This window comes from Sebastes fasciatus, chromosome 15 (genome assembly GCF_043250625.1).
Source record: "Sebastes fasciatus isolate fSebFas1 chromosome 15, fSebFas1.pri, whole genome shotgun sequence".
Classification (NCBI taxonomy): Eukaryota; Metazoa; Chordata; class Actinopteri; order Perciformes; family Sebastidae; genus Sebastes; species Sebastes fasciatus.
In genome coordinates, this window is record NC_133809.1 from 32,523,676 (window position 1) to 32,547,008 (window position 23,333).

Below are 23,333 nucleotides of genomic sequence, written 5' to 3' on the forward strand. Positions count from 1 at the left end.
CTAGGGAGAGGCACGTCTGGGAGACCTTACTTAGCCTGCTGCCACCACAACCTGGCCACGGTTCCAAAGTCACGGCTAAAAACTAAAGGTGACTGTGCATCTGCTGCTAGAGACCCCAGACTTTAGAACTCCCTGCCTGAGGAGATCAGGTGTGCAGAAACGGTGCCCCATTTTAAATCACTACTTAAAAAACACTTTTACAGAGCTGCTTTGTATTCCTGATTTTGATGCTTTTATGTTTGTTTATTTTTGGTTTTCACTTATTTCATTGTCTGTTGGTTCTTCAAATTACTTTTATTACCTCTGCCAAGGCTGAAGGCCTAGGATGGAGGTTAGGTTTTCACCTGCGTTGGTTTGTAAGTTTGTTTGTTGGTTTGTCCGTCTGGAGGATTACTCTAAAAGTCTGTGATGGATTTGAATGAAACTGTTTGGTGGGGTGTGGCACGATGAACAATCCATTACATTTTGGTGGCGATCCGGATCATGAGCCGGCTTCGGGAATTTTTTTTAATAACTCCGCTCAGCCTGTGCATTAACACCACAGGCTTTAAGACATGCGCAGTGTAACTGATGACGTGTTCATGACGTGTTCATGACGTGTTCATGACGTGTTCATGACGTGTTCATGACGCGTCACCCTGCCTCTTTCCTTCTGCCTGCAGAGAGAGGGACAGAGAGAGAGCGGGGGCTCAACTGTAGATTCTGCGTTTTTTCACATTAAACTCTGTGAAATTCCAGTTGAGTTGGACCAAAGCACACTTGGGGTGTATGCCAAAGCTCTTAATTTTCGTTTCCTCGCTCCTCGATCCTCGCTTGAACCGGAAGTTGTTCTGGTGCGCCATCTTGAAGACCGTTCCAAAGCTCTTATTTGTGCATCGAGGAGCGAGGAGCGAGGATCGAGGAGGCATGCCGGAGGAGCGAGGATACACCAGTGTATCCTCCACGGAAGTCTTTTACCGACCGACACGCCCCCTTATTGGATATCAGTTACTGATTGGACGCTACTGCCGATCAGACTGATCTAATAACTTTACCTCTTAACATCACTGGAGTTTTGTACCGGAGTGAAAACAGATCACAGATTACACGTTTTATAGTTTAGTTGTCTTCTGATTCACCATCTAGTTATAATCTGTGTTAATTGAAACTCTGAGCAGCAGCAGAAGGACCTGCAGTATCTCTGCTTCACACACCGCCAGTGAAGCAGTCTGTCACTGAGAGGGGTTTATACAATCTGACACAGACTCAAAATAACTTTCTGCATTTATTAGAAAGATTTTTCTCTTCATGATCTGTTATTTCCCCCGTTAACTTAAAGTCAGAGAGAGAAGAAGATTCTGTCTGTCAGCAACAAACACCTTTTACATCATTTATCGTCATTTCCATTCAGTCACATGAGGCTGATCATTCCTGAACGTCGGGTTTGATATGAGTTACATCATTTACATTTTCCCTTTAGCCTAATAAATAATGTCCAGTGTTCAAAAAACACCATAGTCATATTCTGAGTTATGAAATAATGAACTCACAATCAGAATATCAATAACTACAGACGCTAATAATGAATAAATAATACAAAGTTATTGTGCCAGTAGAGATGGTTCCTGAGCCTCCAAGCAGTCCACAGTAGAAATACAGACTGCAGCTTGCACTTGTCTTTATTAGTATTAGATCAGTTCAAACATAAACAGCTGTTAAAGCTGACTGACAGCTGATCCAGCTGTGATCAGCTGCTGCTGTCATCAGAAACGGACGTCGCTTCACGTGACGCTTCAGAGGAAACGACGTTCCATTGCTCTTAAAACGGCTTTCCTCGTTTCCTCTCTCCTCGCATGGTTTCCTTGCGTCTCTCCATGCTTCCCTGGTGGGAGGGACTAAGACGCAAGGAAAAGACGCAAGTGAGGGGAACAGGGATGCACCCTGTGTGATTGTTGGAAAGACTATCGACGACGGTTTAGGTGAGTTTTATTTTGTTTCTGTTCAGTTTGAATGAAGTGTTTTACGATGCTCCGCTACGTACAGCTGATCTCAACATAAACAAAAAAACACATGGATGATGGCGCAAGCTGAACGGAGAGGGGGGGCCATCGTACTCGGGCAGCTTGGCAGAGGACTGCGTTCTCCAAGTGCCATTCTAGTTGTTTTTGTATTCATATTCGTAATTGCACCTGTAATACTTTCTTTGCTACCTGACACTTTGTCTCTTTGCTCAATATCTTTTCATTGCTTTGTTCCGTTTTCTGTATGTTCAGCACTTTGTAACTCTGTTTTTAATAAACTGCTATATAAATAAAGTTATTATTATTATTATTATTATTATTATAAGTGGCAGAGACTGGAATGGATGGATGGATGATAGATGGATGGGCAGACGGACAACTAACTAAATTCCCTAAAATTACGTCCCAAAATCACAAAGTTCTTTCCAGGAAACTCAACAAGTTACTTGGAAACTATTAGGAAATAACGGACCCATTTAATAAAGTGTTACCAGTATTTGTTAGCTATAGGAAAGACGAAGAAGAAATAGGGTTACGGCACATAATTAGGGCATTAAAGCTACAAAATCCACAAATGAGACTCCTGATGGTCTGTTATACGTCACAGAGCAAATTGTGAAACTGTCCCTTCATGTGACGTAATTTTAGGCTTTTGAACCAAACACCACTTAAATAGCATTACCTCCCAAATAAGGGAACACATGGCTCAAACAGCTAACTCATGACTGAATTTTAAACATCCAAAACTAGAGCACTCCATTAAGCCACACAAATCTCTGAAAGTAGCACTAAAAGCTAAGTAGGATGTCCTGCGGCAGGGAAATACAATTCACATGTGAAATATTTACTTATTATGAGTAGTTTATAATGTTAAAAGACAAGAGAAGCACATTTAATCATGATCTGATGCTGTTTCTGGACTGTATATTACCCAAGCACTCCTAGATATCATTATCAGTTTTGAAAACATTTCCTACCATGTGAAATATTAGCTTTTTTTTCATTTTAAAAAACTACTTTGTTTGCATTGGCTTGTGATCTTCTTCTCCTCTTTCATTGTTGTATTACCGCCACTAACTGTTAATATGCAATAACATGGGCAAATGCCCCGTGGCCCCATACCCCTTGTCGACTGGGTCTCGGTTTACCTGACCTTGATGAGCGTCCCTGGTACATAATCTAGTTTTATGCTTATCACATTACAACCTGGGGCCAGATAGTATTCCAACATAGAGAAACTACACAGAGAGGAGAAACAGGGCTTTAATTGAGGCTCAACAGCTCAATGTTGCCCCAGGGCCTGCTAACAGGATAATCTGTCTAAACACTGTAAAAAAGTGTATCCCATCAACCTCATGTCCGTGGTGTGCATGTGCATCCTTAAAAACGTGCAGGTAGAACATTTCATTTAGATTGAATGGAAAGATTTGACTTGTAGATATTCAAGAAAGCGATTACGCCCAATACTTCTGGAAAAGGTCGGGGAATGACACCAAGAAGATATGTCAAAGATGTGTAATGAGTAAAATATTTAATTGTGATTAATCACATGATTGTCCATAGTGATTAATCGCAAATTAATCATACATTTCTTATCTGTTCAAAATGTACCTTAAAGGGAGATGTATTTAATCCTCTTATCAACATGGGAGTGGACAAATATGCTGCTTTATGTAAATGTATGTATATATTTATTATTGTAAATCAATGAACAACACAAAACAATGGCAGATATTGTCCAGAAACCCTCACAGGTACTGCATTTAGCATAAAACAATATGCTCCAATCATGTCAGTGTGCTGACTTGACTATGACTTGCCCCAAACTGCATGTGAATATCATAAAGTGGGCATGTCTGTAAAGGGGAGACTCGTGGGTACCCAGAGAACCCATTTACATTCACATATCTGGAGGTCAGAGGTCAAGGGACCCCTTTGAAAATGGCCATGCTGCATACGTATATACTATACTACATACTTATTATTTTCTAGATTTTGTTTTATTTGATTTGCAAGGTATTTACTAGATTTATTAGTGTATTCAAATTCTTCATGTCTGAGCCTGTGTATCAGGAATTCACATGTGTGTTTTGACATGAAATACTTACAGGTATTATGTGGCCTACATATGGTCCACGAGGTTTTCACTTTCAGGGTTTTTAAACAGCGGTGGGCTTCCTGTCACATACCTTTGATGTTCTTTGACAACAGCCAGGACATCGTCAGAGAGGTGGCGCGAGTCCTCTGAGAACCTGAAGAGCTCCTTGAGCTGAGCCTTGAGTAGTTCCACCTGGGACTCCTCCCCTGCCAGAGTGTTCCTCACACCCTGCAAGACACAAACATGGAACAAAAGTAAGCTCAAGACACAACAGCAGAATACCAAACGGTGTGATCTTTACCACAGACACCCGAGTTGCACTCATGGACTGTATATAAGAAGTGGACGTAGTCACCGTGACCTCACCCATTGGTTTGGGGATTGGTGTGGATGTTTTTGGCTGTCGCCATGTTGTTTTCTTGCAACCAGAAGTGAAAACACACTGTGAAAGGGTTAAAGTTCTGAGACGAAAACACGGACAACTCCCAGACAGGACAACGCCGTGGTAGCGACCTGTCAATCACAAGGTAGCCCCGCCCTAAAGCATCCCCTGCTTTATGGTCTATCTGACTCTCAATGGGACCATCATTTACTAAATGAACATCATGCTGTATTGAAGAAGACTTGAAACTAGAGATTGAGACCATAAACTCATGTTTACAATGTTTACTGAGGTAATAAATCAAGAGAGTAGTAGGCTCATTTTCTCATAGACTTCTATTCAATCAGACTTCTTTTAGCAGCCAGAGGAGTCGCCCCCTGCTGGCTGTTAGAGAGAATGCAGGTTTAAGCCACTTCTGCTTTGACTTCACTAGCCCACTGGTTGCACACTCACTAAGCCATTGTCTATACTACTTAATGCCATGTCCACGTTGTATCATTCAGACAATTAATTGTTAATTGTGTTAATTCTGATTTGGAGATCTTGGGAATTCCTGACAGCTACAATATCTCTCAGTTGGTTGAAAGAACTAGAGAAATGTCAACAAACCTGTAACAAAATGACTGCTCCTTGAGTAAATCAATTAAAACCCAATACTGTATTAACGCTGCCATGCCATTGTTCCAACAGCCCATTAGGTTCAAGGTTCAAGGTTCTTTATTTGTCATTTGTCAATTCCAGCAAAGCAGTCATTGGCAATGAAAATCTTTGGTCTCAGGTTCCTTCAACAATGCTCATAAAAAAAAAATATATATATATATATATATATATATAAACTGGAAAAACAAAGTTTGGAAACTTGTGTTTGGTCGATTATTTCTCTGTTGTTACAATGCTAATGGTCATTGTATTTTACATCATTGGAAAGCCTGTTTCTTTACCTTCGCAATGATGTCCAACTTGTAAGGATCATGCATTTGTGGGATGAGCAGCACAGCTGATTATGTGGGTAGCGCCCAAGAAAAATTTGCCAAAATGCTCTAAACAGTGTATTCTCATAAGGCTACCAGGAAGCCTGCAATGACTACCCTTCACCGTCAGGCCCGTTTGCGCTGGTGTCGACAACACAGACAATGGAACCTGAACATGTGGGGGAATGTCATGTTCAGTGATGAGTCCAGGTTCTGTCTGCGAAAGTTGGACGGCAGGGTCAAAGTATGGAGACGATGCGGAGAACGCTATGCTGATTGTAGCACCGATGGAGTAACAGCTTTTGGTGGGGGCAGTGTCATGGTGTGGGGCGGCATCTCCCTCACTGGCAAAACAAGGTTTGTCATCATTGAAGGCCATCTCAATGCAGTGAGATATCGGGATGAGATTCTGCAGCCAGTGGCGATCCCATATCTCCACAATCTGGCACCTAACTTCATCCTCCAAGATGACAACGCTCGCCCCCACAGAGCCAGGGTTATCACAGACTACCTCCACAATGTGGGAGTAGAGAGAATGGAACGGCCTGCCAAGAGTCCACACCTCAACCCAATTCAACATGTGGGATCAGGTTTGGCGTACTATACGCGTTAGAGTGACCAACACAACCTCGTTGGCTGACCTGCAACGAATCCTGGTTGAGGAATGGAACGCCATCCCACAGCAACGTGTGACCAGGTTGGTGACCAGCATGAGGAGGAGGTGCCAGGCTGTTGTGGCTGCGTATGGATCTTCCACCGCTACTGAGGCTCCTGACGGTGTATTAAATGAATAAAGTGTAAAATAGCCAATATGTCTTGTTTGTTCCTTGTTACTGATAGAGAGTTCAATCATCCAATCCACCAAACAACTCAAAACAAGAGTCAACACCAACAGGAGAATACACTGTTTACCATTGACGGAGCATTTTGGCAAATTTTTCTTGGGCGCTACCCACATAATCAGCTGTGCTGCTCATCCCACAAATGCATGATCCTTACAAGTGGGACATCATTGCGAAGGTAAATAAACAGGCTCAGCTGATTATGTGGGTAGCGCCCAAGAAAAATTTGCCAAAATGCTCTGCCAATGGTAAACAGTGTATTCTCATAAGGCTACCAGGAAGCCCGCAATGACTGCCCTTCACCGTCAGGCCCGTTTGCGCTGGTGTCGACAACACAGACAATGGAACCTGAACATGTGGGGGAATGTCATGTTCAGTGATGAGTCCAGGTTCTGTCTGCCAAAGTTGGATGGCAGGGTCAAAGTATGGAGATGACAAGGAGAACGCTATGCTGATTGTTGCAGCGATGGAGTAACAGCTTTTGGTGGGGGCAGTGTCATGGTGTGGGGTGGGGGGCATCTCCCTCACTGGCAAAACAAGGCTTGTCATCATTGAAGGCCATCTCAATGCAGGGAGATATCGGGATGAGATTCTGCAGCCAGTGGCGATCCCATATCTCCACAATCTTGCACCTAACTTCATCCTCCAAGAAACAATGCTCACCCCCACAAAGCCAGGGTTATCACAGACTACCTCCACAATGTGGGAGTAGAGAGAATGGAACGGCCTGCCAAGAGTCCACACTTCAACCCAATTCAACACTTGTGGGATCAGCTTGGGCGTGCTGAACGTGTTAGAGTGACCAACACAACCACGCTGGCTGACCTGCAACGAATCCTGGTTGAGGAATGGAACGCCATCCCACAGCAACGTGTGACCAGGTTGGTGACCAGCATGAGGAGGAGGTGCCAGGCTGTTGTGGCTGCGTATGGATCTTCCACCGCTACGGAGGCTCCTGACGGTGTATTAAATGAATAAAGTGTAAAATTGCCAATATGTCTTGTTTGTTCTTTGTTACTGATAGAGAGTTCAATCATCCAATCCACCAAACAACTCAAAACAAGAGTCAACACCAACAGGAGAATACACTGTTTACCATTGGCAGAGCATTTTGGAACATTTTTCTTGGGCGCTACCCACATAATCAGCTGAGCTGCTCATCCCACAAATGCATGATCCTTACATGTTGGACATCATTGTGAAGGTAAATAAACAGACTTTCCAACCATGTAAAATACAATGACCATTAGCATTGTAACAACAGAGAAATAATCCACCAAACACAAGTTTCCAAACTTTGTTTTTCCAGTTTATATATATATAAAAAAGGGGAAATCACACAAGTAAAAGTAAAAGCAAAATGATAATCTAAGGCATAAAATAATGCAGTTAAAATATAGGGCTTAAATATAAACATAAGTAAATTTAAAATAGTAATGGAATTGTAAATTTGTAATTTTGTTGAAGACAATATTTCAGATGGGAAAATCTATTATTATTTATCATTATTCTGAAACCCCAATAGTCTTCCTGTAACAAACAGAAGCTCATGAGTAATTATTATTCACAATGACATCACTGGACCTTCCCAGTTGCAATATTTATTTGCTACTATGGTGAAGGCATGACTGACCTTACTCTGATTGGCTTACCCCAATATTCAATAGAAAATGATGGCAATGTGTGTAACAACCAATGTGACGACCAACTTGGTCACATTGTGAACATTTTCCCAATTGAACGTTTAAAAGTGTACTTTGAGACTTTGTTACTATATCACCACGTTCTGTGAGCTATCTGGAGCCTCTTTTCAGCTTTAAGCAGCTCCTCCATTGTTGTTGTACTTTACAACAGACCTTGGATGGATACTTTGACGAGACATAGCAAGAACAGCACAGGTGCAACTAATAAAAGCAACAATGGCTCTGTATCATTTAGATGTGCATGCACAATGCCAAAGCCCTGGAAGTGGCCCATGTAAACAGACTGCAGCCATTACTAATGTCACTCACGAAGGACTAAATGACACAGATGTAGATAATTAACAATGAGTAAGTTTGCTTCAGGTGTGTCAAGAAGAAAGCACCAAAAGTGTAATTACTGGCTGGCTGCTAATTGGCACCACCAAATGAAACGCAGCCATAATGACTTTTATCAGCCTCAGCTGCCATTACCCTGCTATGACACATCTGTGACAAGAGTCCATTGAAATGCACAGCTGCAATAATGTGAAAACCCCCACACCAAACTTCAAACTATTGAAACAGCTAGATATATACACTTTATTTTACATTACATTACTATTTTACATGACCTTCTAACTAACTCAGTATGTTGGTAATTATTACCAATGGGAATAAATGCACTGCAACTGTTTTCAGAGAAATATGAGAAATAGTTCACATACACATTTACCATAAAACTGCAATTAATAGCCCAGGCTTTGCTTCAATCACTGAACTCAACCAGCCTATATTTGGTACAGGCATCTATATGGGACAGACCTTTAATTCCTTTCACACAAAACTCACACTCAGCAAAGATGAAAATTACTTGTTGAAAATTAGGCTATCAAATAATTATGAATCATTCATTTGCTCTAGCTCCGAGCACCAGCATACCGACATAACACCTCTCTTTATCCTGTTAAACCCACCTGCCCGTCAGCGACGAGCCTATGTAGCATACCGAAAAAGGACAAGGGGAGAAAACTAAACAGAGAAAGAGGACGCTTTTATTTTGTATCTAGCAAGGTAACGAAAACAAGCGTACCTGAAAACACAGGGCAGGGAGAAGAGAAAATATTGTTTATGTCAGTTAAAGTGCGGTTAGCACACAGTGAGCAGCAATGGACTTCACATGACAATAGTCTAAACTTGGATTCATTTTTATGAAAAAAATGTTTTGATTCATTCGATTGGTGAACCCTTACGGACTAAAGGAATATAAATAATCACGGAATGGACACCAGAGCTGGGCGACATGAAGAAAATCAAATATCACAATATTTTTGATATTGTAAGGTTGACTATTGGTGCTTTCACAAAACATTTAGACAATGAGATTTTGATAAATAGTCATCAGTAATGTGGATATAATGACTACATGTAAGTGGGTAAAGGCAAATAATAGAACAGACAGTTCAGAAAATCACATCACTTTACTGTAATGCAGTCTTTAAAATCAGGAAAACACTTATGCCATATTACGATATCCAATATCTAAGATGATATCTAGTCTCATATCATAATATCGATATCATATTTCTATATTTCCCAGCCCTAATGGATACATTCAGACTTTATGACAGTTTCAGAAGGAGTGTCACTACTTTTTTTTTCATCTCTCTTGTTTACCATGCCGGTAAATCTGAATGAATTATATGTTGGTGCTCATGGTTTCTGTAAAAATGAACTGAACGCCTGAATTGTGGAGAATATAACCGATGTGCAACATGTTCCATATTGACAAAAGTTGCCCAGCGTCTAGATGAGACTTGTATTTGTGAGAACGCGTAGCCACACCCTGCAGGTGAAAAGGACTCGGTGTCTTATTGGGGCTTGACTTAAATTGTTAAAAGTTTTTGGGTATAGACATATTGATGTGTATATGTGTATATTAAAAACTGAAAAAAACAAAACTGAAATATCACATTGGCATAATTCAAACCGTTAACTCAGTACTTATTTGAAGTATCTTTGGCAGCGGTTACAGCCTCAGGTCTTCTTAGGTATGAGGGACAAGGTTTGCACACCTGGGCTATTTTTCTCTGCAGATCCTCTTGAGCTCTGTCAGGTTGGATGGGACCGACAGCCATTGTTTGATATACTGTATGGCATAACTCATTTAAGGCTGCACTGCAGTAGGCAGTATATTTATTTATCATTGGGCAAAAACTCCATAATAACCTTTCAGCATATTGTAATTCAAGTGTTCTGAGAGAAAACTAGACTTCTGCTCCTCCTCATGGCTCTGCTTTCCGGCTTTAGAACATCTAGCCCGTGACTGATGGGAGACTTTGACCAATCACAGGTCATTATAGAGAGAGAGAGCGTTCCTATTGGCTGTTAATTCAACGGAGGCAGCTGTCAATCACTCACGAACTCCGACCAAACGGTCAAACTAGGCAGCGCTGATCAAATATGAATCAATATTCTGTTACTTTAATGCCCATCTCCTCAGATGTTCTCAGAATCATCTTGTAGTGAGTGTACTGTTTAGCTGTAAAATGAGAAAGTGAGCTCCGGCTGGTGGGCGGTGCTTGGTATTTCCTCAGTAGATCTCAACATGGCTGCCGAGTCACAATCTTTCTCATTGTACAGCTAAACAGTACACTACAAGATGATTCTGAGAACATGAGGAGAGAAATAGTCATTACAGTAACAGATATTGATTTATGTTTGATCAGCGCTGCCTAGTTTGACCGTTTGATCGGAGACGGCAGACTCCAGCTCCGCTCTGATAGGTTGTTTTCCTCCAGTCTGTGAGATCTTGTAGATGCCGTTAGGAGCACCGGAGGACATGGAGGAACATCATTTTTTCAGATTACCTGTCTCATGTATTACTGTCAGGATATAGTGACTGTTTGATAAAAATAACTTTGTTTTTTTTATCATATTTGCTCCAACCTGCCTACTTCAGCTTTTAAGTATATATCCAGCATTCAACAGAGATGTGACATTTTTTGTTTTTATTGAGGCTAAAATGTTCCAATGTCTTATTTCTAGCAACTGCTCTCATGAATTATTAAACACACTTATTCAATAAGAGCACACAGCTGTATTTTCTTTAAGGTTAGCGCCATTACTGGAGCGTGTTCTGTAATTGTTTGACATTTATTTCCATTACCACTCAATGCAAATTCTCAGGAGTGAAATATTTCAGCTACAATGGCATATTTGCAATTTAGATAAACTGGAGTTGTTTACAATCCATTTCACGTCTTCAGCTAAAAGTAAGAACAGGCTGTGTCACAGTGAGGTGACAGCCTGTCTAGATTGCAGCAGAAGATAGACAGACGAGTCCACCGGATCATTTAGCATTCCAGTCACACCCGACAGAAGCAGCTCCACAGGTACACAACTCTACCTCTGGAAGATTCTCTGTGAACTGTCAACTCATTGTCTCCTGCTGATTCTGCCTGTTATCTGTCACATGCTGCAAACAGCATGTTATATACATATATAACAACATATGAAAGCTAAATTCTATAGCGGCAAAGCTTGTCACGTTCATTCCCACTGTCCTACTACACAATGCTGCTTATCAATCCACAGCCAGCGGTGACTCGTCAGACAAAGAGATGGATGGACCTGGCACATGTCCCAGATAGAAATAATAATGTGATTGTGACTCTACCACACCTCTCTGAGGCATTCATTCAGTGGATCCACTAAAGTGATAAAGCAGCTTCCCTGACAGGGCAGCAAGATTCTGTTTCCACAGTGTGTCAGGCATGTGAGATAGGCTGTAAAATATAGTGTGATGGAGAAAAAGAATCCAGTCAAGAGCCATCATGTCAGGGCACGTAGATTGTATCACCTCTAAGAGGGACCGGCGGAGGAATGATGTTTATGTAAAGAGGAAAGGCATCGAGGGAAGGCATCAAAATACAAAATGAATGTGAGCAACCGCGGAGAAGAATGGATAAAAGCAAGAAATAGAGAAGGGATGGGGGAGGACAGACGGGTGCAAATAGATTTGGTATGCTGGAGTGGAGACTCACATATTCAAACCTACAGCTGGGTATCAAACCTCAATCATGTTTTTGCTACCACCAGAAATGTGTCCGTAGCACTGAGTATCAAAACTGTCAAGTAAATGTATTGTTGTATTTTCAGACCTGCAAACTTTAGAGCAGTGACAAAGGTGACAAGATACAAAACTAAAATCATGTGGGGGTGGGGTGCTCCGGGGGCATTCCCCCCTGGAAGAGATTGTTAGCGATATTAAAAGGGATTGTATGTTACTTTTTACACCTAAAAAACTTTTTTTCTTGCCAATGTGTGAACAGGTTGTAACCTAACCTAAAAAAACAGTTCTGGTTCCAAAAACCAAGATGGCGACAGCCAAAATGCTGAATTTGAGAATTCAAAACAGCAGTCCACAAAATAATGGGTGACATCACGGTGACTACGTCCACTTCTTCTATACAGTCTATGAGTTTAACAGAATTCACAAACATTCTCAGTGTGAGTCTCTATCTTTTATACATTCATACAGTACATCCCCCTGAACTGTCACTGAGAATTTTGCCTTCTGTCTGCTGTATTTGTATTCTCAAATTTCACCTCACATAGAACTTTATGAAAATTACACGCCAGAAATACATGACAGGTTCAAAGGAACTTCAGTTGAGTAGCCATCAATACATATTATACAATACGTTTCCTGCATCTAGGACACTTCCACTAAACTTTAGAATACTGCTGATATATTTAGAAAACCTACCGTGTATTTCCTCCACTGGCCCACCATCTGCTCCTCGGTCTGGTCAGTGCGGTCCCTCGCCTCGCGGCCCTCCCCCAGTTCCTGGTCCAGCTCCTGTAGCAGCACCCTGAGGTGGCCGATGTCCTCTCCCAGCCGCTGGCATCTGGCCATGTACTGACTGTGGGAGTCCAGGCTGGAGCGCAGGCCCTCCTCAGTCTCACACAGGCCCTGCCTCAGCCTCTGCCAGCCCAGCCTCAGCTCCTCGGCCTCTTCCACCACCATCTCCGCACCAGAGGGAGAGGTGTTACCCCTCACCGCCTCCGCCACTCCCTCGATATGCTGCAGGGTCTTCTCCTCGCCGGCCACGCTATCGTCCAGAGCCTGACACGGAGGCAGAAGAAGAAACATTACAATGTGTTGGACTTGACTATGACTTGCCCCAAACTGCATGTGATTATCATAAAGTGGGCATGTCTGTAAAGGGGAGACTCGTGGGTACCCATAGAACCCATTTACATTCACACATCTTGAGGTCAGAGGTCAAGGGACCCCTTTGACAATGGCCATGCCAGTTTTTCCTCACCAAAATGTAGCGTAAGTTTGGAGCGTTATTTAACCTCCTTCACAACAAGCTAGTATGACATGGTTGGTACCGATGGATTCTTTAGGTTTTCTTGTTTCATCTGATGATGATGCAAGTTGCATTAATGCGTTAAAGAAATTAGTGGTCTTAAAACGAGTTTGCATTAACACGTTGTTATCGCGTTAACTTTGACAGCCCTAAAAATCAAACTGAAATAAAGACAAAAATCAAATGAGCTTTAACGGTGCAGTTGCAGTAGGATTAAACAGAACTTGGATTTATATTTGGAGTACTGCAGTATTATATATGTTCTCCATTCCTTTGTCCCCCAACATGCTTTCACCATGCTACAGACCACACTTATTGTATCCATCCATTTATGCTCTTTTGATGTCTTGCTGCTCAGGCACGATTCACCATGAGGATAATTATATTCACTCTTCATTTGGTTGGTACTTTTAGATGTTACACAGCTGAGACTATTTATTCAAACTCCAGATAGAATATTCTCCCTTTGCCTGTTGAAAATAACAAAGACATCAAGCAGCAGCTTCCTAATTCAGCTTCAGTGAGTCTCACTTGTAAGGCTTTGAGCTTGTTCTCGGCTGTATCCTCCCTCTCCATCAGATCAGTCAGCTCCTTGGTTTTTGACAGCAGCCAGGACTGGAACCTCTGAACGCAGCCTTGGTACGTCTGGTGCTCCTCAGCGATCTTCTGAAGCAGCGACAGACGCTCCTAGCACAGCAGGAGAACACATTTTTAGCAGCGCACTGTTTAAAATGAACGAAGATCTTTCAGCATACATCACAGACTTGATATTTGGGTATCTGAGCGTGGAGCGTGAATGTGAATTTGTATACTCCTGTGAGACTGAGATCTGTTACTTCAATGACAAGACTCTTGAGACCACGTTGAAGAACACAGAGACTACTAAAAAGAGCCAGTTCACAGGTAGGAGGTGCTTCCACAAAATAGTATCCTCGTCAAACACAGCATTATTTAAATCACAACTTTCCCATTTGGAGTCAAAAGTACAGATTTGCCAGCAGACTGGTGTGTTCGTGTGAATGCATGATGTAGGTAAAGATTGACTTGGTGGATGTGTGTGGTAAAAGAAAGAGCTGTCTGAAAAGGGAAGAGGAAGAGCCGTCTCACTGTGCGGCTCACGGAAGAGAAAAGCAGCAGTATGACTAATTCAACAGTATCTCTGCTCTAAATCAGTAAACACTAAACTGCTGTCTTCCTTGGCAGCTTTGATTATAGACATCAGCATGCTTTGTATGGCTGAGGGATTCAGTCAGAGAGAGAGTAAGGTACAGATGTAAACATGAGTTTAAGTTGGAAATGCATGTTGTTCATGTAAATTAAGGGATCACTGATTTGTGGGCACATACTGTATGCTCACTGTGATTCAAATATAATGCAAATCCCACTAACACTCTCACACATAGTGAGCCTCCCCCACACCATCATCTCCTCAGTGAAAAATAGGGATGGTAATTATTAACCGTTTAACCGTTTTTTAACCGATTATTGGGATTATTATCGGTTAGAAGAAATATTCAAAATTAAATGAAAAGCTGAGCAAAACTCAGAAGAGCGGCTTGTCACTTAAAGGAGAATAGCTGGTCCACCTTAACAGCCCACCTTAAGTGAGTCTGAGCCGCTGTTGCAGATTACAGGAAGTTGGCTTGGAGGAGTCGTGGCATTTATTCACCAACAAATAAACTGCACACACTGCTACCGCTATGTTCACAGCTACAATACTACTGAAAACTTCGTACTCACCGTCGTCACACACGGTTTGTCGAACACTCGCTAACGTTACAGAGTAGCCAGTCAGCTCGCAGCTCAACTCATTTATACGGTGGAGACTTACGGGGAGAATACACACAGTGTCGTGGCTGCTACAGTAACTCTCCTAGTCTGGTGAAGTGGGGACTCAGTTGTCTGTTGTGCTCATACTGCTGCTGCTGGTGATAATTGATGGATTTAACCTGTTTGTGCATCAGCTTTTAGTTGCAGCTGGGCGGATTGTTAGTCACTAAAAATAGCACCGCTGCATGCTTGTCAGTTGATGGTTAATAATCGGTTAATGAGGGTTGGTTATCAGTTAGGAAAAAAATCTAAATTAGAATCCTTAGTGAAAACATTTCAACCTTTTAACCTCACAGCCACAATTCCTGTTTCCTTGATCCTTCACAAAACTACTAGTAAACTTAGTCAACAATATGTACTCTATATGTGTGTATGTGTGTGTGTGTGTTTGTGTGTGTGTATGTGTGTGTGGTGTTGGTTGGGAAGCATGAGCGCATCATAAACAACTTTTCAAGCCACTGGCATTGCAACTGGAAGGGTTTCTCAAGCTCTCTACTTCCTGTTAACAAAGAAGCTGTTCCTTATTCAGACAAAGGAACTCTCTTCTGTTTTATTAACAAGCTTTTTTCACTGCATGGTTCATTTTCTATTCTTTCTTCTTTAGTTTATTAATTTACTTGCTTTGTCTCTCTCTTCATGTGCTGAAACTGTTAAAGTATTTTTCTACACACGTTCAACCAGCTGACCTGTGTACACTTTCACATAAACCTCAAGCAAATGTACTATACATCCTTTGCATTAGCATAACCAGAGCTGTCACAGGCAGACTGGGTGCAAGGCTCTGTCCATACTTGTGCAAAAGTGCAAGACCCTGATCACTGACATGAGACATAGAGATGTGTGCCTCGAGGCCATGACCTATGCAAATCTTACTAAAAATTGCTCTATGCGCAGCATTATACTATTTTTATATTGTTAGAGCAGAGTTATGCACGCCTACTTCAGCATTATGTTCGTCCTCTTGGCTTATAAGTTGCTGCTGTAAAAAACGGAAAACAAAAACATTTAAATGTTTTATGACAGTCTGCTGTAGGGGTGACCCTGAATAGTCAACTATTCAACGATTCGATCCAAGGAGCCCGATTCGACTGCCAATCTCACAGTCCAGTTGTTGCAGTGATGGGAAAAATGTGGTTATGAAACAAAGGATCATTCCATTGGGGTTATATGGGGGAGATAAATGTCTGATTGTACATAGATTTGCTCGGTTTCTCCCAATAAATCATGATATATACTGTAGCCTGTTCTGGGGTACATATCAGCCAATTGTAGTAAAAAATAGAATTAATAATACTGTTAATACAAATAACTCATATGCTTTCAATAAATCTCCTTAGTGTGCATGAATAAATCACCACATGGACTAAGTTGCACTATGCAAATTAACAGGACCATCAGAGCCAGATCTTGGCGACAGCCTCAGAAAGACTAAATAACACCTTATAATAATAAGGTTTTGTGTTGTTATTTGATTTTCAATAATAAATATATACGTACATTTGCATAAAGCAGAATATTTGCCCACTCCCATGTTGATAAGAGTATTAAATACTTGACAAATCTCCCTTTAAGGTACATTTTGAACAAATAAAAATGTGTGATTAATCGCGATTAACTATTTTAATCGATTCACAGCCCCAATTTCAGCCAATCATGTTGATGTTTTTCTATAGATGCATAAATCTTAATCAGAGGGGGATCAATGAGCAAAAAACCCCCCAAAAAACTGATTCAACGATCAGTTAACGATACACAAGACTTGACAAATCAGATTCGACTTTGTGGGGGGATACCCCATGGCTGTATTCAAAACCGCATACTATACTAGTAGTACGTACTGATTTGGCCAAAATGTAGTACGTAGTATGCAGTATGCGAACAAAAGCAAAATCTCCAGTATGCCAAAAATACCCGGATGACGTACTGATTTGGAAAAATTCTCCAGTATGCATCGGACCAGTCTATCTCGCCCACAATGCAAAGCGCTGGAACAGTACAGGCTACCGGTACAAAAACAGCAGCCAAAAGCTGCTTGTTTTTTACGTTTTTTGTAGCCATTTCAACACTAAATTCACTTCTGAAAGTTTTTGAGGCGAGAAATCAACTGTGTAGATTATTAATATCGGCAGTTTTACGAAGTTAGATGGTGAATCAAACATTTGTTCCACCGTTGTCGGAGTTTAGAAGCTCCACAAAACACCGTGACAGCCAGCTAGTGCCTGCCCGGGTCGCTGCCAGCAAGCCGGGTAGTCACGCTCAGAGACCGCTATGAGCTGCTGGAGCTCACTCCGGTCTCATAGGCAAGAGGCTTTTATTTCCTTGTTGACGGATAGTTTGTTTAAACATCACAACACAGATGTCCATTATAAATTTACAGGAACCTGTGTTTATTTGCCTTTTTTCGAGTGAAAAAGCTCCACAATCGCCCGCGGGCGTAGCTCGCTGGAGAGCCGGCCAGTGACGCTCACAGAGCGGCTGCAGAGCAGCAGAGTCGCGAGGGAAAGAGCAGCTTCTGACGGGGCAGAGAGATTCCTGATGAGACAACATGACACTTTTTTAGCATTTCTCTAATATCTGGAGGGAGATCAGTCCACTTTTTTTTTTGCTGTAACTGAAAAAGCAGTTTGAGTAAAGTAAACGTTGTGGATCAATATTTTATATTTCCCGTCTCTCCTCGTTGATGATCCTGTTTGTCGGACTTCATTATGAGCTGTTAGAATAAATAGTTTAAACCTGCAGTATCTTGTAAAGTAAACAAGCATAACATAAACAACAAAATCAAAGTTGTATTTTTTGATAATATTGTAATAGTGGTACAAGTTTGTTTTTTTTGTCCTGCTTTAAGAGCTGGTTTAAAGGCTTAAGCCTCGTCTAGCATACTGCTAAATACATCACTTTAACTGTCACATACTGCATACTACTCAGGAACGCAGTATACAGTATGTACTGTATACTGCATACTGCGCTCCTCAGTAGTATGCAGTATGCGGTTTCGAATACAGCCCATGTCTGCTGCCGCACTGATATTTTTATGTATGGCAGTACTGTAAGAGATGGACTCACTGTGTATGGAAGTCACGTTTCTTGTTTTATTAGCAGCAATACTACTGCAGTCGCATCTGTCACACACCTATTGCAATGGCTCTAAGCATATGCACACCTTGTATGTAAGTATGCAACAGGCTGCACTGCAGTAGAGTCTGACCACATGAGTAAGCAGCTTACCTCTGCTCTATCTCTGACATCGTTGTAGGCCTCCTGCAGCCTCTCCTGGGCCTGGGGCTCCACGCTGGGGTCCTGGGTTCTGTTGTGCAGCGCGGTGGCCTCGTCCAGCAGCCTCTCCAACAGCGCCGCCTGGCCGTGGATGTCGCTCACCACCACCCTCTGCTGGTCCACCTGCCAGAGCTTCTCTTTCACCCCCAGCTGCAGCTCCACCGCGACATCCAGACTGCGCTGCCGACTCGTCAACCACAGCTCAAACTCCTCGTAGGCCTTCAGGTACTCGCCCCAGTGGAGCCACACCCACTCTATGCGACTGGGTGGGAGGTGAAACACATGAAGAGGAGTTAGGCTGAGCAGTTTGGGTCTGGTTTACTACAGACTACATACGCATATGTTTCAACTAGGGCTGTCAAAGTTAACACCATAATAACGAGTTACCGCAAATTTGTTTTAACGCCACTAATTTCTTTAAAGCATTAACGCAACTTGCGATTTTTAGGTTGTAGAGGGCTCAGTTTTAAAACTAGAGTGAAAATACTGGTATCATATGAATGAATGAAACTAGAAAACCAAAGGAATCCATCGATACCAACCATGTCATACTCGCTTGTCGCGAAGGAGGATATATATAACGCTCCAAACTTGCGCTAAATTTTGATGAGGAAAAACTGGCATGTCCATTTTCAAAGTGTTCCGTTGACCTCTGACCTCCAGATCAGTGAATGTAAATGGGTTCTATGGGTACCCACGAGTCGAGAGTTACGTATGTAACTACGGTTCTATGAGTTCTGGATGACTGCGAGAGGCAGTGTTTAACACTGGATGTTATCCATCTCGCGCACGCGCAGGTCGAGTATTTAATATCAACAAAGTCACATGTGACCTGGGATGACGTAGTTTATATAAGCCCACGTCATCATCAGAGATGTCCCTCCAGAATCTTCTCGCCAAGATTCCGAGTGACAGCCAACTCTGGCAGTCATCCAGAACTCATAGAACCGTAGTTACATACGTAACTCTCGTTCTATTTCGTTCTTCCTGACTGCCAGAGGCAGTGTTTAACACTGGATGACGACTACCAACGTAGTCACGAGGAAAACCCACCTCACCGGGAACGGCCTGTGGATTCCTGAAAGACCACCGATGCTACTGCATGGGGAGCAGCAACATTGACCCTGTAAAAACGGGCAAAGGTGCATGGAGTAGCCCAGCTGGCCGCAGCGCAGATATCACTTAGGGGGATCCCCCGTAGCGCTGTCCAGGAAGTGGAGACACTCCTGGTGGAGTGGCCTCTGATATTAAAGGTCACATATTATGCTCATTTCCAGGTTCATAGATGTATTTTAATGTTGCACTAGAACATGTTTACATGCTGCAATGTTCAAAAAACCCTTTATTCTTCTCATACTGCAGCCTGAGTCTGCCTGCCTCAGAGCCTAATTCAGCCTCTGTCTGAAAACCACTGATTCACAGCCTGTCTCCTCCCACTCTGCTCTGATTGGTCAGCGTTTTCTGTCAATCAAACTTCCTCAACAACAACAGCGTCACCCTCCCCCTCCCTCCCGGAGAAGCTCTGGAGAGAGAGACGAGTGGAGAGAGAGGAGTGGAGGGAGAGGCAGCTAGAATAGAGCTTATAAACCACTTTAAAGTTTATAAACCAGAAACTTCACCCAGCGCACGTTACCGGAGGAATCTGATCAGAAATCGGCGACACATGATGAACATCTGCGGTCCAGATTCCAGGTTTTCCTGACGGTTTCTCTCAGGTAAATAATACTATTTATAGCTCTGTTAGTTAACTCAGTGTTTACCTCATGCATCAACTCTGTAAACCGTAAACATACACTCTGTTTTACGTCTGTCTTTACAGATCCATCTGTGAGAAATGACCGACAGAATCATCCCAGAGGAGAGCAGATAGCTGAAAGCAGATGGGAGATACAGAGCTAATCCGTTAGCATGTAGCTACATGCTAACGGATTAGCTACATGCTACCGCTATGACACGGTGTGTAAACACAGCGACCATCAGGGTGGAAAATAGAAGATGTGAAACAGTAGTCAGTTCATTATTTCTGCTAAAAGATAAATGTATGGAAGATCAGAGTAATGGTATATTATTTACAGTAGTAGCTGTCTCTGTGTTACCATGACTACAGACCACCGGAGCTTAGCTTACCATAGTTTACCAGAGCTGAAGACTTTCTCCTGTACCATGTTAACATAACTAACTAACAGGTGAGATGATTACAAATGCTGTGAATAATTAATATTGTCATCTGTCAACTCAAATAAAGTTTGACTGTGAAACAGAAATGTGTTGTGTTGCTTACAAGTCACTATTTACTACCTGTACTCTGCTACATGCATGACATCAAATATATATAATATATAAATATCATCTGTTTAAACAGTGTAATTACATAAAGCCTTTGTGAAAGAACATGTTATATTTAGATGATGGGAGTACATGAAGCCTGTTCTGCTGGTTCTTGCAGACTTTGCTCAAGTTAGGTTGAGGAGGAGAGACAGTGACGCGCTGTGGGGCGGGGTCAGCTACTGAAGGTTCTCTCTGGTTCGACCAGGAAACCCCTACACGGCTTGCATTTCTCTAATGACGTCAGAAGAGAAGGAAAAAAAGCGATTTTTTTTTCTGCACCCATTTCCGGACAAACGGAGGAGGAGAAAAAGAGAGAGGATGGTCTTTTATGATACTATGGTGGCCTGTAGACACACTGGGGACAGATATTGATGTTTAAAAGACATGGAAAAGTACATTTTGCATAATAGGTGACCTTTAAGAGGTAAAGGCAGTCCTTTTGACCTGTATGCTTCCTCAATGGCCTGAACAATCCACCTGGAAAGCCTCTGCTTGGACAGGGTGTGCCCTTTCCTATGGCCCCCATAGCAGACAAACAGACTATCAGAGCGGCGAAAGCTCGCAGTCACCTGTATATAATGCCTTAAGGCCCTCACTGGGCAGAGCAGTTCTGCTGACTTAGCATCTTCACCCTGTAGGCATGAAGGGTCATAAGCTGCCAGCTCAATGACCTGATTAGAGTGGGCCGGAGCCAACCTCTTCGGGAAAAATTATGGGTTAGGCCAAAGTGCTACCCCTGTGCCATCCGAGTTCCAGCGAATACACGTTTCACTCATTGACAAGGCGTGAAGTTCACTCACACGTTTTGCTGATGCCATCGCCAAAAGGAAAGCAACCTTTACTGAAGACCACTCCAGCCCCGACTGCTCCAGAGGCTCGAAGGGGGGGAGACAAAGGGCTTCTAGCACCAGAGGCAGTTCCCACGAGGGAACCTTGACAGCCTGCGGGGGGTTCCGCCGCTGGGCTCCTTTACGAAATCGGGTCACCAGAGTGTGAGACCCCACGGTCTGGTTATCCACTCTGACATGCCCGGCTGAAATAGCAGCTACATAGACCTTCAAGGTAGAAGGAGAGAGTTTCTTCTCCAGCAAAGACTGCAAAAATCTCAGTATTATTGGCACAGAGGCACTCTGAGGTACAACAACATGCCTGCCTCTCAAATGTGGTAGGAATTTGCGAAGTGCCAAATATATAGCACGGAGCTCGAGCACATTTATGTGCTCCACCGCTTCCTGTGCTGTCCAGAGCCCCCTTATCGCTCTGTGCTGCCATACTGCCCCCCAGCCGGAGGGCGAAGCATCGGTCACCACCACCTCGCGACGTGAGGGAATCGAACCCAATGAGATGCCCCTGGCCAGATATGCCCCGGCTCTCCATGGCCGCAATGCAAGGAGGCATCGGCTGGACACCCTGACTCTCTTGGATCTGTGGGACTTTGGATCTAATTGGAGACCATTGATCCAAATTTGGAATGGCCGTAAGTACAGGAGGCCCAGTGGCACTACTGATGTTACTGACGTCAACATACCTAACAGCCTGAGAAACAGGCTGTACCTCAACCTCCTGTTCTTCCGGAACCGGAGGAGGAGCTGGAGTATGGCGTTTACTCGTCTTGGTGTTGGGAAGGCCAGCATATGGCGGGAGTCCAGAGTTAAACCAATGAACACTACCCTTTGGCTGGGTATGAGACAACTCTTGGCATGGTTGACGGTAAGGCCCAACCTCGTCACGTGATGCAGAAGGGACGCAGTGTCCCGCTCTGCCTGTTCCCTGGTCAGAGCACAAATTAGCCAATCGTCCAGGTATGGGAGGATAAGCATACCCCTGGCTTGCATCGGGGTGAGTGCCGCCCTCATGCACCTTGTGAAGACCCGTGGGACAAGGGAAAGACCAAATGGGAGCACCTTGAATTGGAAGGCCTTGCCTTCGAATGCGAAGCGCAGGTACTGCCTGTGAGGTAGTGCTATTGGGACGTGAAAGTATGCGTCCTTCAAATCGATGGATGTGAACCAACTGTGCCGTGTCACGTTTTGGAGCACATCTGCTGTACTCAGCATGTGGAAGGGCAACACCTTCAGAAATGTGTTCAGCCCTCGTAAGTCCAGTATAGGGCGAAACCCACCCTCTCTCTTTGGAATCAGAAAATAAACTGAGTAAAACCCACCTTGCTGTGTCACTAGCCCCAGCTCTTCGATGGCACCCTTCCCCAGGAGGGTGGATATTTCTTGTCTGAGTGCCTGGGACTTTGTGGGATCTCTGACCGTGGTCAGTCTGATCCCACTGAAAACTGGGGGTCGGCGTTGGAATTGGAGATTGTACCCTTGGGAAAGCGTAGCCACCACCCAAGGGTCTGAAGTGCTGCTTTCCCAGCAGCTGAGTTGCTGCTGGGAGAAGCGTCCGACTGCCGGCCCCGGGGCATCAGGATCTTCCCCTCTGGCCCTTTGGGTACCTGGGGGGGCGATACCCTGACCCCCGACCCCTTCTCGCTTGAGGCACCGGCCGTGCCGGAGCCTACAAGGTCCTCGGGTACGTATCAGGACGAGCTGGAA

The 23,333-nt window shown here is 43.3% G+C and overlaps 1 protein-coding gene across 2 annotated transcripts in view; it reads right to left on the minus strand.

Moving 5' to 3' along the window:
* The window catches only part of syne3 (spectrin repeat containing, nuclear envelope family member 3), an 81,220-nt gene that overhangs the window by 44,101 nt on the left and 13,786 nt on the right, over positions 1-23,333 (minus strand). For both annotated transcript variants that reach the window (XM_074659954.1, XM_074659955.1), the window contains exons 4-7: positions 18,409-18,718; positions 13,885-14,040; positions 12,744-13,103; positions 4,190-4,326 (exon numbers count right to left, since the gene is read on the minus strand). In XM_074659954.1, the coding sequence (XP_074516055.1) occupies positions 4,190-4,326; positions 12,744-13,103; positions 13,885-14,040; positions 18,409-18,718 (963 nt within the window). The remainder of the gene's footprint in view (positions 1-4,189; positions 4,327-12,743; positions 13,104-13,884; positions 14,041-18,408; positions 18,719-23,333) is intronic.